Genomic DNA, 13164 nt, shown 5'->3' with positions numbered 1-13164 from the left:
CTTGATCATTTGGTAAATTCAGAATTATAAATGTTCTCAGTAGTGAATGTGAACCTGATGTGCTTCTGGTGAAAAGTGTTTTAAGTGTTATGGATGTTAAAAGGAAAGCTTAAAGGATTACTTAGTGTTGTATTCTTTGGGATTGTATTCGAATTAATGATTGTTAAGATGTTCACTGTATGTTTTAAAAAGGTTAACTTGAGTTCATAGAATAAACATTTAAAATACTTTTCCATTTCTGCTCTCCACACCTGTAAAGTGGGCCATGTGCTCCCCTTACCACAATCTATTAAAAGCTGTGGATCAGGTTAACTCCATGATACACTTTGGGGTTCTCTAAACCCTGGCCCATAACAAATTGGGGGCTCGAGGGGGATAAAATTCTATCCATTGGATTCGCTTTGTGAACTTAAAGACAGTGAGGGGTGAGCATATTGTGGGTGCTTTTCAGGTGTGGTATTCTAGTTTAAGTGGGAGTGTGTTGTGGCCAATGGCTCTTTCAGAGGCTCTGAAGTTTTTTGGGGTGGAGACGGTCACACACAGTACCTGACGGACAGAGACTAAAAGCAGACTGTCAGATTTGGCAAAAACATTGCAGTAAACATTCCCTGACAAAATGCGAAAAGATGAGGTCATTATGGCGGGCTAAGCATTTAAAGTTGCCTGAGATACAGTTTGACTCATTGGAAATAGCAAAAATTCAGTTCCAAATTTTAAAAATGGAATATGAGAAAAAATTAAAGCAGCTTGAATACAAAAGAGAGAGAGAGGAAAGAGAGAGAGATGAAAGGAAAACAGAAAGAATAGCTCTAGCAGAACAAAAAGAAAAAGGGAGATACAGATCAGGGAAAAAGATAAAGAGAGAGAGTTTGAACTTCAGAAAATGGCCATGAAACATGACAGTTAAAATTGGCAGACGTAAAGGGAAACGTACAGTTGGTGGATAGTGATGAGAATAGTGAGAAAGAGCGTCAAAGTCGAAGGCTTGGTGGGAATCTATTTAAATATGTCCAAGCATTGCGAAGGTTTGACGAGAAGAAGGAGGTAGAAGCCTTTTTCATTTCATTTGAGAAGGTAGCTAAACAAATGAAATGGCCACAGGACATGTGGGTATTACTGATTCAAACAAAGCTGGTATGGAGGGCTAGTGAAATGTTTGCATCACTACCAGAGGAGGTATCTGAGTCGTATGAGGTGAAAAAAATCCATTTAGGTGCACATGAATTAGTGCCTAAAGACAAAGGTTTAGAAATTTAAGGAAAGAATTTGGTCAAACATACATGGAGTTTGAAAGGCTCAAACAGAGTAATTTTGATAGGTGGATAAAGGCTTTAAAAATAGACCAAATGTATGAAGCTCTCAGAGAAATTATACTTTTGGAGGAGTTTAAAATTTCAATTCCTGATGTAGTGAGAACTCATGTGGAAGAGCAGAGGGCTAAAACTGCGAGATTAGCAGCAGAATTGGCAGATGATTATGAATTAATTCATAAATCAAAGTTTGGTTTCCGACATCAGTTTCAGCCTGTGAGGGATAGAAACTGGGGACATGAGAAATACTCAAGTGGTAAAAGTAAAGGTGATCTGATGGGAGATAATAAGGGGAGTATACCTCAGATTAAAATAGAAATCCAGGAGGTTGGAAAAGAAATGAAAAATTTCAAATGTTTTCACTATAATAAACTAGGCCATGTAAAGTCACAGCATTGGTGGTTGAAGAAAAGCACTGGGAAGGCTGATGTGGTAAAACAGGATAAGACAGTGGGGTTTATTAAAGTGGTAAAGGAAAGCCCAAGTGAAGCGGAGGGGGTGCAAAGGATTGTACAGCCTGATCAAGAGGTGATTGATAAGAAGATGCCAGATCTCTTTAAAGATTTTACTTGTGTGGGTAAAGTTTACTCGGATGTATCAGGAGGAGCAGGTAAAGAAGTCACAATTTTAAGAGATACGGGAGCTAGTCAATCTTTAATGGTGAGAGATGAGGAGTTATGTAGTCTGGGAAGAATATTGCCAGAAAAGGTGGTAATATGTGGAATTCAGGGTGAGAGGACTAGTGTTCAATTATATAAGGTAAGGTTGGAAAGTCCGGTGAAGCGGTAGTAGGAGTAATGGAGAAACTATCTTGTCCAGGAATACAGTTTATCTTGGATAATGATATAGCTGGATCGCAGGTGGGAATGATGCCTACTGTAGTTGATAAGCCAGTGCAAAATCAGACAACTGAAGTGTTGAAGGACGAATATCCTGGGGTTTTTCCGGATTGTGTAGTAACAAGGTCGCAAAGTCACAGGTTAAAACAAAAGGAGAAATCAGAGGGTGAAGATAAAGGTTTTAAGTGCAATTATCAGAAACAATTTTTGATCAGATGGTTGAAAAAGGAGGATTGCATTGAGAAAGTGGGATGTTAGATGTTTTAGTTGCTGTGAAATGAAGAGTCTAAAATGAATTCTTTGCATGTACTGCCCATGCTAAAGCTGAATTTAGCCTGCAATTTGGTCGATCTGCCAAAATTTTCCGAAGCATGTCATCGATGACAGCATGATTTCTTTCACAGACACCATTACTAAATGGGCTTTCTGCAGCCGTATTCATAATTCTGATATTCATGTTTTCACACATATCCCTAAACTCATCATTAGCAAATTCACCCCCATTGTCCGTAAGGAATTTTGTCGGTGGACCCATTCCTGTCCCTATCCATTTTTCCATGATTGATCCAGAATTACTCTCTTTTCTTTACTTCATGCAATCATTGATTGACTAAATCTGGTTGCTAAATATACAAAATAAATATATTATTTGCTTTATCCCAGATCTTAAGGTCCATGGCCACAATGTTGTTAAAATCCCTGGCTAAAGGGAGGGTTATTATCGGTCGTGCTGGTATCCTTCTGTACTTCCTACAAACCTCACAGCGGTCACTAACCTGTTCTATCAGTTTAGTATAGTCGTCATCCCTTACCCCTGCATCTTTTAATAAATTTTTCAGCCTCCGAGGAGATGGACGTGCAAATTGCCTATGCAGTTTTAATACCACAAGCTTTTTATCAGCTAAAGTCCCATTTTCAACTGCCATTAACACATCCTTAACCACTCTACTTGAAAAATTATTTGTCAGTAATGGAATACAATAATGTCCCGACTGTGTAAATTGTAAATGCAGTCTTTCCAAAAACTGTTGCCTTATCCTGTTCCATATCCAGTTTCATGTGTGCTTTCTTCATCGATGGTCTGCTCAGAAGCAAAGGTATCTCACTTGATACAACATCCGTGCTAATGAAATGATTCACTCTGGCAATATTGCAAGGGATCACCACTCTTTTCAGCAACTTCAGAGTATTATCATCCCCAAACCTGAAACTTGTGGAACTTTCAAATTCCTTACCCTCGTTACGATTTTCAGCATTCAAAGAGTCCAGGTAACATTTTAACCAGTCAATTCCACACACACTAGATGTGCAGCCACTGTCCAATACAGCACAGTTGAAGGATTCTGCAACCAACACCCTCATTACCGGCGTAAAACTGCTCGTCAATAGGACAATGCCTTCTTTCTGGTCACTATCTTTTTCCTCTTCTGACTCTTCCGCGTCATGTGTCGCTTCAAACACTATCATAATGAGTTGGACAGTTGAAAGCATAATGGTATTGAGAGTTACATCGAAAACATCGATTTATCATGCCCCGTGCATTTCTGGGGTTCATCTTCCTATTGTAGGTTCTAACGGGTTTCTGTCTTCATAATTTCCTTGTCTCGGCCTCCGTCTATAGTCTTGAGCCCGGTTCGTAGCCATACGATTTCACCATCCTGTTACTAGTGTATCTTCCATATTCTGCCTTATTGCAGGCTGACCTATTTGGGTCATCAGAGCCATGGGAATCGAATGTTTCCCCAGAAACTTTTGTAAAGCTTTTGTCATCTGTTCGAATAAGGTATCCTTATCAGTAAACTGAACTCCTGACAAAACCAGGAGCCTATCCATGTTGCTCACTCTAGCACAGTCAAGTAATTTAAAGGCCAACACAGACTGTGGAAATTCCAGATTGTGTTTCTGCAGCCTTTTATATAGTCTGCCAAATTCCATTATGTAGTCTTCCATGGAGATATCCTCCATTTTCCAGAACTTATCAAAATCCGACCATGCTTCATACGTACTTAACAAGTCATCTTTCTTATAAATCTTATCCATATAAAGTAATAAAGTCTCCAGACCTTCTTCTGAGTCTAACTCTTCCATTTCCAGCTCAGGAAGCACTTTGTTTCCGATTTTACTGCCATATGGTAGAGAAAGAGCCAATGCCATGCCTGTTTTCTCTTTCCCAAAGCAGTTACTTTTGTCCACATAACTACTGCACTTCTCCATTGGTCGTACGATTCCCTTTCAGAAAATAAGGTAGGGTAGTCATATCCAGTCATCTTTACCCTGGGTTCAGCCATGTATCTTTTTTTTCTTTTTCCTTCTCACTCACTCCTTGGTTTGATCAGGAAAAGTTGTATCTTTCAAACCTTCACATTTGCACAGCAACCATCCTCTGCTACCAATTGTTAGACGTTTTAGTTGCTGTGAAATGAAGAGTCTAAAGTTCTTGTTCCTTTTCACCAAACACCATTTATTTCACTTCCACAGCCTCTGCACAAAACTCTTAACAACACACCGCCTGACAGAGACCACCTGAAGCCCCTTTACATATCAGTGTCAATTAATGGATACTTAACATAAATGAGACAACTAATTGCAATGTCTCTTAACCCATTACTTAACATGGGACAATTTCCAAACTGGATTTATTTCAAGGTTACTGGCAGGGACCTTTATCCGAAAGGGCGAAGGACATTTCAGCTTTTGTGACTCCAGATGGTGCATACCAATTCAAAGTTATGCCATTTGGCATGAAAAACGCCCCAGCCACATTTCAACGGTTAACTAACAAAGTTGTTTCAGGATTACCCAATTGTGCGGTATACATCGACAATCTGGTAATTTTCAGCCAGACATGGAAAGAACATTTAAAACATCTGATGGAGTTATTCGATTGACTTCAGGAGGCGGGTCTGGGGATAAACCTAGCCAAAAGTGAATTTGGAAAAGCCCAAGTCACTTTCCTTGGCCATACAATCGGACAAGGTCGAATGGTCACATGGGATGTGAAACCAACAGTTATTGAGGAGTTTCCGATACCCTAAAGACGAAGGGAAATAATGCGAGTTCTTGGCATGAGTGGATTTGATCGGACATTTGTGCCAAAGTTTTGTAGCGTGATTGCTCCACTGATGGACTTTCTGAAGAAATGTCGAAAATTTCAGTGGAAAGCGGACTTTCAACAGGCATTTGACGGCCTGAAAGCTGTGATAACCAGTTCTCCTGTGTTGGAGAATTACAAGGGACTCTGTGATCAGATTGAACGGAGGTATCTGACTTTAAAGAGAAATGCAGAGGTGTAGAGAAATGGACGGATCGTTGTTATGGGCCAGGGTTTAGAGAACACCAAAGTGTATCATGGAGTTCACCTGACGCACAACTTTTAATAGATCGTGGTATGGGGAGCACACGGCCCACTCTGCAGGCGTGGTACAGCAGAAATGGAAAAGTATTTTTTAAAGCAAAACAATGTATATTCTATGAACTCAAGTTAACTTTTTAAAATATACAGTGAACATCTTAGCAACCATTAATTCAAATACAACCCCCAAAGACTACAACACTAAGTAAACCTTTAAGCTTTCCTTTTAACATCCATATGACTTAAAACACCTTTTACCAGAAGCACATCAGGTTAAAGTTACCACTGTTATTAGTTTTAAATCACCAGGATTGATTTACAGTCTTTAGATTACAGAGATTCATACACCTTCTGGCTGTGACTGCAGCTTTCCAGCTCTGAAAATGAAACTAAAACACACTCTGCAGTCTACTCAAAAATGAAAGTAAAAAGCTGACACAGCCCAGCTCCACCCACTCTGACATCACTGCAGTAGTAAACACCCATTTCTTAAAGGTACTCTCTCTACAGCTATTTATATACACACCCATTTCTTAAAGGTACCCTCACATCACATCTTGAGACTGTCAATCGAGAAGGATTTCAGTTGGAGGAAGAAATACAAAAAACAAAATGGACTATATTATTATACCTGTTTGCGTGTGTTGGTTTTTGAAACGAAAATGTATATTTACTGTGTGCATTTCTGAAAGGATAGTAAAAAGGTGAAAAATGAAACCATCTTGAAGTTGATGGGGTTTTTTTTCTTGGGGGAGGTGTCATGTGAAAGTACCTTTAAGAAATGGTTGTTTATAAATGGGAGTGTATATAAATATCTGTAGTGAGAGTACCTTTAAGAAATAGGTGTTTACTACTGCAGTGATGTCAGAGAGTGGGTGGAGCTGGGCTGTCTGTCAGCTTTCTACTTTCGTTTTAAGCTGTTTGCTGCAGGTGTGTTTCAGTTTCATTTTCAGTGTTGGAGCTGAAGCCACATCAAGTAGGTGTACTTCTGTTCTCGCTGCCATCAAAAGATTATCTCTTGATCATTTGGTGAATTCAGAATTATCAATGTTCTCAGTAGTGACTTTAACCTGATGTGCTTCTGGTGAAAGGTGTTTTAAGTCTTATGGATGTTAAAATAAAAGCTGAAAGGATTACTTAGTGTTGTATTCTTTGGGGGTTGTATTTGAATTAATGGTTGTTAAGATGTTCACTGTATGTTTTAAAAAGGTTAACTTGAGTTCATAGAATAAACATTGTTTTGCTTTAAAAATTACTTTTCCATTTCTGCTGTACCACACCTGTAGAGTGGGCCGTGTGCTCCCCATACCACAATCTATTAAAAGTTGTGGGTCAGGTGAACTCCATGATACACTTTGGGGTTCTCTAAACCCTGGCCCACAGCAGAAGCTGTCCCCCAGGTTAGAGAGTCGAGAACTAGTAAGAGTCAGTCTTTTAGAACCAAGATGAAGGGAAATGTCTTCACTCTTAAGAGCCGTGAAGCTTTGAAATTCTCTACCAAAGAGATCTGTGGATGTGCAGTCAGAAATCAACATACATCTGGACACAGAGGATCAAATGATTTGGGACTGAGGTGAGAAAGTGAAATTGCAGAGGTTTAGCTAGGATTTTAATGAATGGCACAGCAGTCTCCAGGGACAGTATGGCTTACTCGGGCTCCTATGTCTTGTGTTGTTTTCAATTGGGATGCTTGGGAAAAGATAGAAAGTGAAGATATTCCAAGTTACACTCAACCAGCAAGACAAAGAATTGGCCTCGGAGGTAATCTGCTCACTGAGTCACAAATGATGTGAAAGATATACGAGTCATATTGGTGCCTGTTGATATGATTTTTAAAAAAAATACAAACAAAACGTTGACTTCAATCAGGCCAGCTGACAAGGTACATTACCTTCCATTTTCATCAAAACAGACATCGGTGTATCCATCCGGATGAGCATAGCGCATTGGCTTTCGCTCAGCTGGCATCTTGGGTTGTTTTATCCTAATAAAAGAAAAACATTTTCACAGTAACTTAATTGCAGTGTTAATGTAAGCCTACTTGTGACAGTAACTGATCATGACGCTGTGGTACATGAAGCCATGGCACAAGACTCTACACAGTCAATATGAGGAGCTTGGCATCACATTAAGGAACAGGACCTCAAAGGACCTAACAACATGGACATTTTTGGACTGTGGGAGGGAACCCACGGGGAGAACATACATTCACCACACAAGGCCGGAATTGAACCCGGGGCCCTGGCGCTATGAAACAGCAGTGCTTGCCATCATGTTACTGCTATTAGGCTTTGGGATGCCGAGGTAAAGGTGGATGTGATCAGGTGAGGCAGGCAAGGGGACCTCCTCCCTTTCATATCCCCCTCTCCACATCGTATCCCCGCCCCATCACACCCCCCTCCGCCCAAAAAAATTATGTTTTTTTCCCCTCAACCAAGGACTCTCCAACCACTATGGTTGACTGAGCCTCAACCTCAACCACTATCCTTTTAATAATTTATTGTAATCCCACACCTTCTACTCCCTCACAGAACAATAGAGCGCCCTTGACCACACCTCCACCCCACGAGCCTTCACATGTAACAGATCATCCTCCACATTTCTGCCAACAATATGATGCCACCAGGTTCGATTCCCGGCTTGGGTCACTGTCTGTGTGGAGTCTGCACGTTCTCCATGTCTGCGTGAGTTTCCTCCGGTTTCCTCCCACAAGACCCGAAAGACGTACGGTTAGGTAATTTGGACATTCTGAATTCTGTGCACCCGAACAGGCACCAGAATGTTGTGACTAGTGGCTTTTCACAGTAACCTCATTGCAGTGTTAATGCAAGCCTACTTGTGACTAAAGATTATTAAATACATATTCCCTTCTCCTTTCAGCATTCCATTAGGACAGTTCCCTCCACGACAGCCTGGCTTATGCCTTAAGCACCCCCAACGTCTCCCCTTCCAAACCAAGTGCAGCAATCGCAACACCTCTCCAATTATCTCCTTCCTTCCCCTCTTCCATGGTTCAAACAGCGATTCACTTGTACTCCTTTCAATTTGATATATTGTATTCACTATTCAGGATGCAGTCTCCTCTTGACTGAGGAAATGAAACACCGACTAGGTGGTCACTTTGCAGGATACCTCTTCTCAGTCAGCATGGTCCCAAGCTTCTGCTTGCCTGCCATTTTATTTCTGTGCCCCACTACAATCTCTCTTTCTTGGATCCCCTAAACTGTTCCAATGAAGCTCACCATAAACTGGAAGAATAGTGCTTCATCTTTTTTTAACAGACTCAACATGGAGCTCAACAATTTTAGATCATGAACTCTTGTCGCATTTGGCTGGACAGTATCTGTTGATGATGATGCAGCTATTTTCATTCATTTCTCCTCTTGTTTCTTTACTTGCCCCATTACCATCTCCTTTTGCCATTTAATTCCTCCAGCCTTTCATCCCATCAGGAACTTCACGTCTGGTCTCCCCCCACCCAATTCTGTACCTGCTGAGTATCTGTTACATCCTGCAATGTTAACTTCAATGAACTGAACCCAGATGACCCACCTATTCTCTCAGGTAGTTGCAAAGGATTCCATGGGACTATGGCAAGAAAAAGAGGGAAATTCTTCTCTGGTGCCTTGGCCAATATTTATCATTCAACAGCAGTGGGTGTACTTCCTTCTCCGGGACTGCAGTGGTTCAAGAAGGCCACTCAGCACCACCTTCTGAAGGGCAACTAGGGATGGGCAATAAATGCTGGCCTAGCCAGCGATGCCCACATCCCACAAATAATTTTTTAAAAACTAAATCGGATTATCTGATCAGCATCACATTGATGTTATGCTGCACTTCCCAAGCTGCTACAGCAATGGCACTGAAAATTTAAAAATACGTTGGTTGTGAAGTGCTTTGGGACATCCCACTGTGCTACCGTAGTAACATAGCGATTAGCAGTTGCTTCACAGCTTCAGGGTCCCAGGTTCGATTCCGGCTTGGGTCACTGTCTCTGCGGAGTCTGCACATTCTCCCCGTGTGTGCGTGGGTTTCCTCCGGGTGCCCCGGTTTCCTCCCACAGACCAAAGATGTGCAGGTTAGGTGGATTGGCTATGCTAAATTGCCCTTAGTGTCCAAAAACGGTTAGGTGGGGGTTACAGGGCTAGGGTGGAGGTGTGGGGCTAGGGTGGAGGTGTGGGGCTAGAGTGGGTGCTCTTTCCAAGGGCCAGTGCAGACTCGATGGGCCAAATGGCCTCCTTCAGCACTCTAAATTCTATGATCCTGAAATGCACTGTACAAAAGTCTTGCTTGCTTTCTTTTTTCCGAAGCATCCTCCAACAATATCTGACAAACACGACCACCCCACACCTAACCTTGCTGAATCTGTTGTTGCGGGAATTGCATCCAGCTCTCCAAACGTTAATCCAATCCTTTAAAGTCAGGTCTCCATGCTAGAACAGGCTTTCACCAAAGTCCCAAACGACATAAAGTTTGTTTCTAGAGATAGCTGCTGTCTCGGAAGTGCTCAGGCAGTTCAGAGTGAACCACATTGGCCGGAATACTCATCGGGTTAATCAGCAGGAGACTGCAGCGAATGCCGAGCCGGCAGACTCACAGTGAGCACCAGTGCCTCTCCGCTCCCGCCACTCTGACAAATTCCGCAGCCACTTCGCGTTTCCCGCCACCCGCCTCCTCTGACACGTCACTGAAGACGTCAGATAACAAAACGAAGGGAATACAAATTTTGCACAGCCTAACGGTTAAACTGGGTTTGAGTTCATTTATTCACATTTCCCGCTCAGATACACACTCTCGCTTTTCTATAAAATTAATCCCTGGCACGGGAGGGCTAAAGCTCTGACGTCATATCCGGGTCAGGGACGCCGGGTGTCATGTGGATCCGATCGACGTCACTGAGGGGGCGTGGTTAGTAGTTACGTGATGAGCCGGTTTCTTCGCCCGCCCCACCCTCACCCCCAACTCCCCCTTTCCTCCTGAAGCAGCTCCCGGGAGCCGGTGACCATCGTGATGACGGCGGCTGGCGTAGAGGTAACGGTAAAAATACCTGTCAATTATCCAGGAACAGAGATCAGATGCATGGAGAGCGGAACGACCCACACATCATCTGTCCTCACCCCTCCCACCCCCCCCTCCCCATCACCCCCCCCTCCCTCCCCCATCACCCCCCCCCCTCCCCCATCACCCCCCCCTCCCCCATCACCCCCCCTCCCTCCCCCATCACCCCCCCTCCCTCCCCTATCACCCCCCATCACCCCCCCTCCCCCATCACCCCCCCTCCCCCATCACCCCCCCCTCCCCCATCACCCCCCCTCCCTCCCCCATCACCCCCCCTCCCTCCCCCATCACCCCCCCTCCCCCATCACCCCCCCTCCCCATCACCCCCCCTCCCCATCACCCCCCCTCCCCATCACCCCCCCTCCCCATCACCCCCCCTCCCCATCACCCCCCCTCCCCATCACCCCCCCTCCCCATCACCCCCCCTCCCCATCACCCCCCCTCCCCATCACCCCCCCCTCCCCATCACCCCCCCCTCCCCATCACCCCCCTCCCCCATCACCCCCCCTCCCCCATCACCCCCCTCCCCCATCACCCCCCCTCCCCCATCACCCCCCTCCCCATCACCCCCCCTCCCCCATCACTCCCCCATCACCCCCCCCTCCCCCATCACCCCCCCCTCCCCCATCACTCCCCCATCACCCCCCCCCTCCCCCATCACCCCCCCTCCCTCCCCCATCACCCCCCCTCCCTCCCCCATCACCCCCCCTCCCCATCACCCCCCCTCCCCATCACCCCCCCTCCCCATCACCCCCCCTCCCCATCACCCCCCCTCCCCATCACCCCCCCTCCCCATCACCCCCCCTCCCCATCACCCCCCCTCCCCATCACCCCCCCTCCCCATCACCCCCCTCCCCCATCACCCCCCTCCCCCATCACCCCCCTCCCCATCACCCCCCTCCCCATCACCCCCCCCTCCCCATCACCCCCCCCCTCCCCCATCACCCCCCCTCCCCCATCACCCCCCCCTCCCCCATCACCCCCCCTCCCCCATCACCCCCCCCTCCCCCATCACCCCCCCCTCCCCCATCACCCCCCCCTCCCCCATCACCCCCCCCTCCCCCATCACCCCCCCCCTCCCCCATCACCCCCCCTCCCCATCACCCCCCCCTCCCCATCACCCCCCCTCCCCCATCACCCCCCCTCCCCCATCACCCCCCCTCCCCATCACCCCCCCTCCCCCATCACCCCCCCCTCCCCCATCACCCCCCCTCCCCCATCACCCCCCCTCCCCATCACCCCCCCCTCCCCCATCACCCCCCCCTCCCCCATCACCCCCCCCTCCCCATCACCCCCCCCTCCCCCATCACCCCCCCCTCCCCCATCACCCCCCCCTCCCCATCACCCCCCCCTCCCCCATCACCCCCCCCTCCCCCATCACCCCCCCCTCCCCCATCACCCCCCCTCCCCCATCACACCCCCCTCCCCCATCACACCCCCCCTCCCCCATCACACCCCCCCTCCCCCATCACACCCCCCTCCCCCATCACACCCCCCCTCCCCCATCACACCCCCCCTCCCCCATCACACACCCCCTCCCCCATCACACCCCCCCTCCCCCATCACACCCCCCCTCCCCCATCACCCCCCCTCCCCATCACACCCCCCCTCCCCCATCACACCCCCCCTCCCCCATCACACCCCCCCTCCCCCATCACACCCCCCCTCCCCCATCACACCCCCCCTCCCCCATCACACCCCCCTCCCCATCACACCCCCCTCCCCATCACACCCCCCTCCCTCCCCCCATCACACCCCCCCTCCCCCATCACACCCCCCTCCCCCATCACACCCCCCCTCCCCATCACACCCCCCTCCCCCATCACACCCCCCCTCCCCCATCACACCCCCCCTCCCCCATCACACCCCCCTCCCCATCACACCCCCCCTCCCCATCACACCCCCCCTCCCCCATCACACCCCCCCTCCCCCATCACACCCCCCCTCCCCCATCACACCCCCCCCTCCCCCATCACACCCCCCCTCCCCCATCACACCCCCCCTCCCCCATCACACCCCCCCTCCCCCATCACACCCCCCCTCCCCATCACACCCCCCTCCCCCATCACACCCCCCCTCCCCCATCACACCCCCCCTCCCCCATCACACCCCCCCTCCCCCATCACACCCCCCCTCCCCCATCACACCCCCCCTCCCCCATCACACCCCCCCTCCCCATCACACCCCCCTCCCCCATCACACCCCCCCTCCCCCATCACACCCCCCCTCCCCCATCACACACCCCCTCCCCCATCACACCCCCCCTCCCCCATCACACCCCCCCTCCCCCATCACACCCCCCCTCCCCCATCACACCCCCCCTCCCCCATCACACCCCCCCTCCCCATCACACCCCCCCTCCCCCATCACACCCCCCCTCCCCATCACACCCCCCTCCCCCATCACACCCCCCCTCCCCATCACACCCCCCCTCCCCATCACACCCCCCTCCCCATCACACCCCCCTCCCCATCACACCCCCCCCCCCCATCACACCCCCCCCTCCCCCATCACACCCCCCCTCCCCCATCACACCCCCCCTCCCCCATCACACCCCCCTCCCCATCACACCCCCCCCTCCCCCATCACACCCCCCCTCCCCCAT

At 48.4% G+C, this 13164-nt stretch overlaps 2 protein-coding genes across 3 annotated transcripts in view; one reads left to right on the top strand and one right to left on the bottom strand.

Moving 5' to 3' along the window:
- wdhd1 (WD repeat and HMG-box DNA binding protein 1) overlaps positions 1 to 10241 on the bottom strand; it is a 110062-nt gene extending 99821 nt beyond the window's left edge. Inside the window, 2 exon segments of the mRNA XM_072489704.1 lie at positions 7393 to 7485; positions 10099 to 10241. Of these exon segments, the coding sequence (XP_072345805.1) occupies positions 7393 to 7469 (77 nt within the window). The 5' untranslated portion in view covers positions 7470 to 7485; positions 10099 to 10241.
- A 145-nt stretch (positions 10242 to 10386) lies between these two features.
- LOC140400359 (suppressor of cytokine signaling 4-like) overlaps positions 10387 to 13164 on the top strand; it is a 10510-nt gene continuing 7732 nt past the window's right edge. The window contains exon 1 of one of the 2 annotated variants that reach the window (XM_072489701.1): positions 10387 to 10532. The gene's annotated coding sequence lies outside the window, so the exon portion shown is untranslated. Of the gene's footprint in view, positions 10539 to 13164 lie in introns of both variants that reach the window. The other variant, XM_072489702.1, reaches the window with a different exon arrangement.

The sequence above is a fragment of the Scyliorhinus torazame genome, chromosome 2, assembly GCF_047496885.1.
Source record: "Scyliorhinus torazame isolate Kashiwa2021f chromosome 2, sScyTor2.1, whole genome shotgun sequence".
In the NCBI taxonomy this organism is placed as follows: Eukaryota; Metazoa; Chordata; class Chondrichthyes; order Carcharhiniformes; family Scyliorhinidae; genus Scyliorhinus; species Scyliorhinus torazame.
The sequence above is the reverse complement of the archived record's forward strand: the minus strand, read 5'-3'. Positions and strand labels throughout refer to the sequence as shown.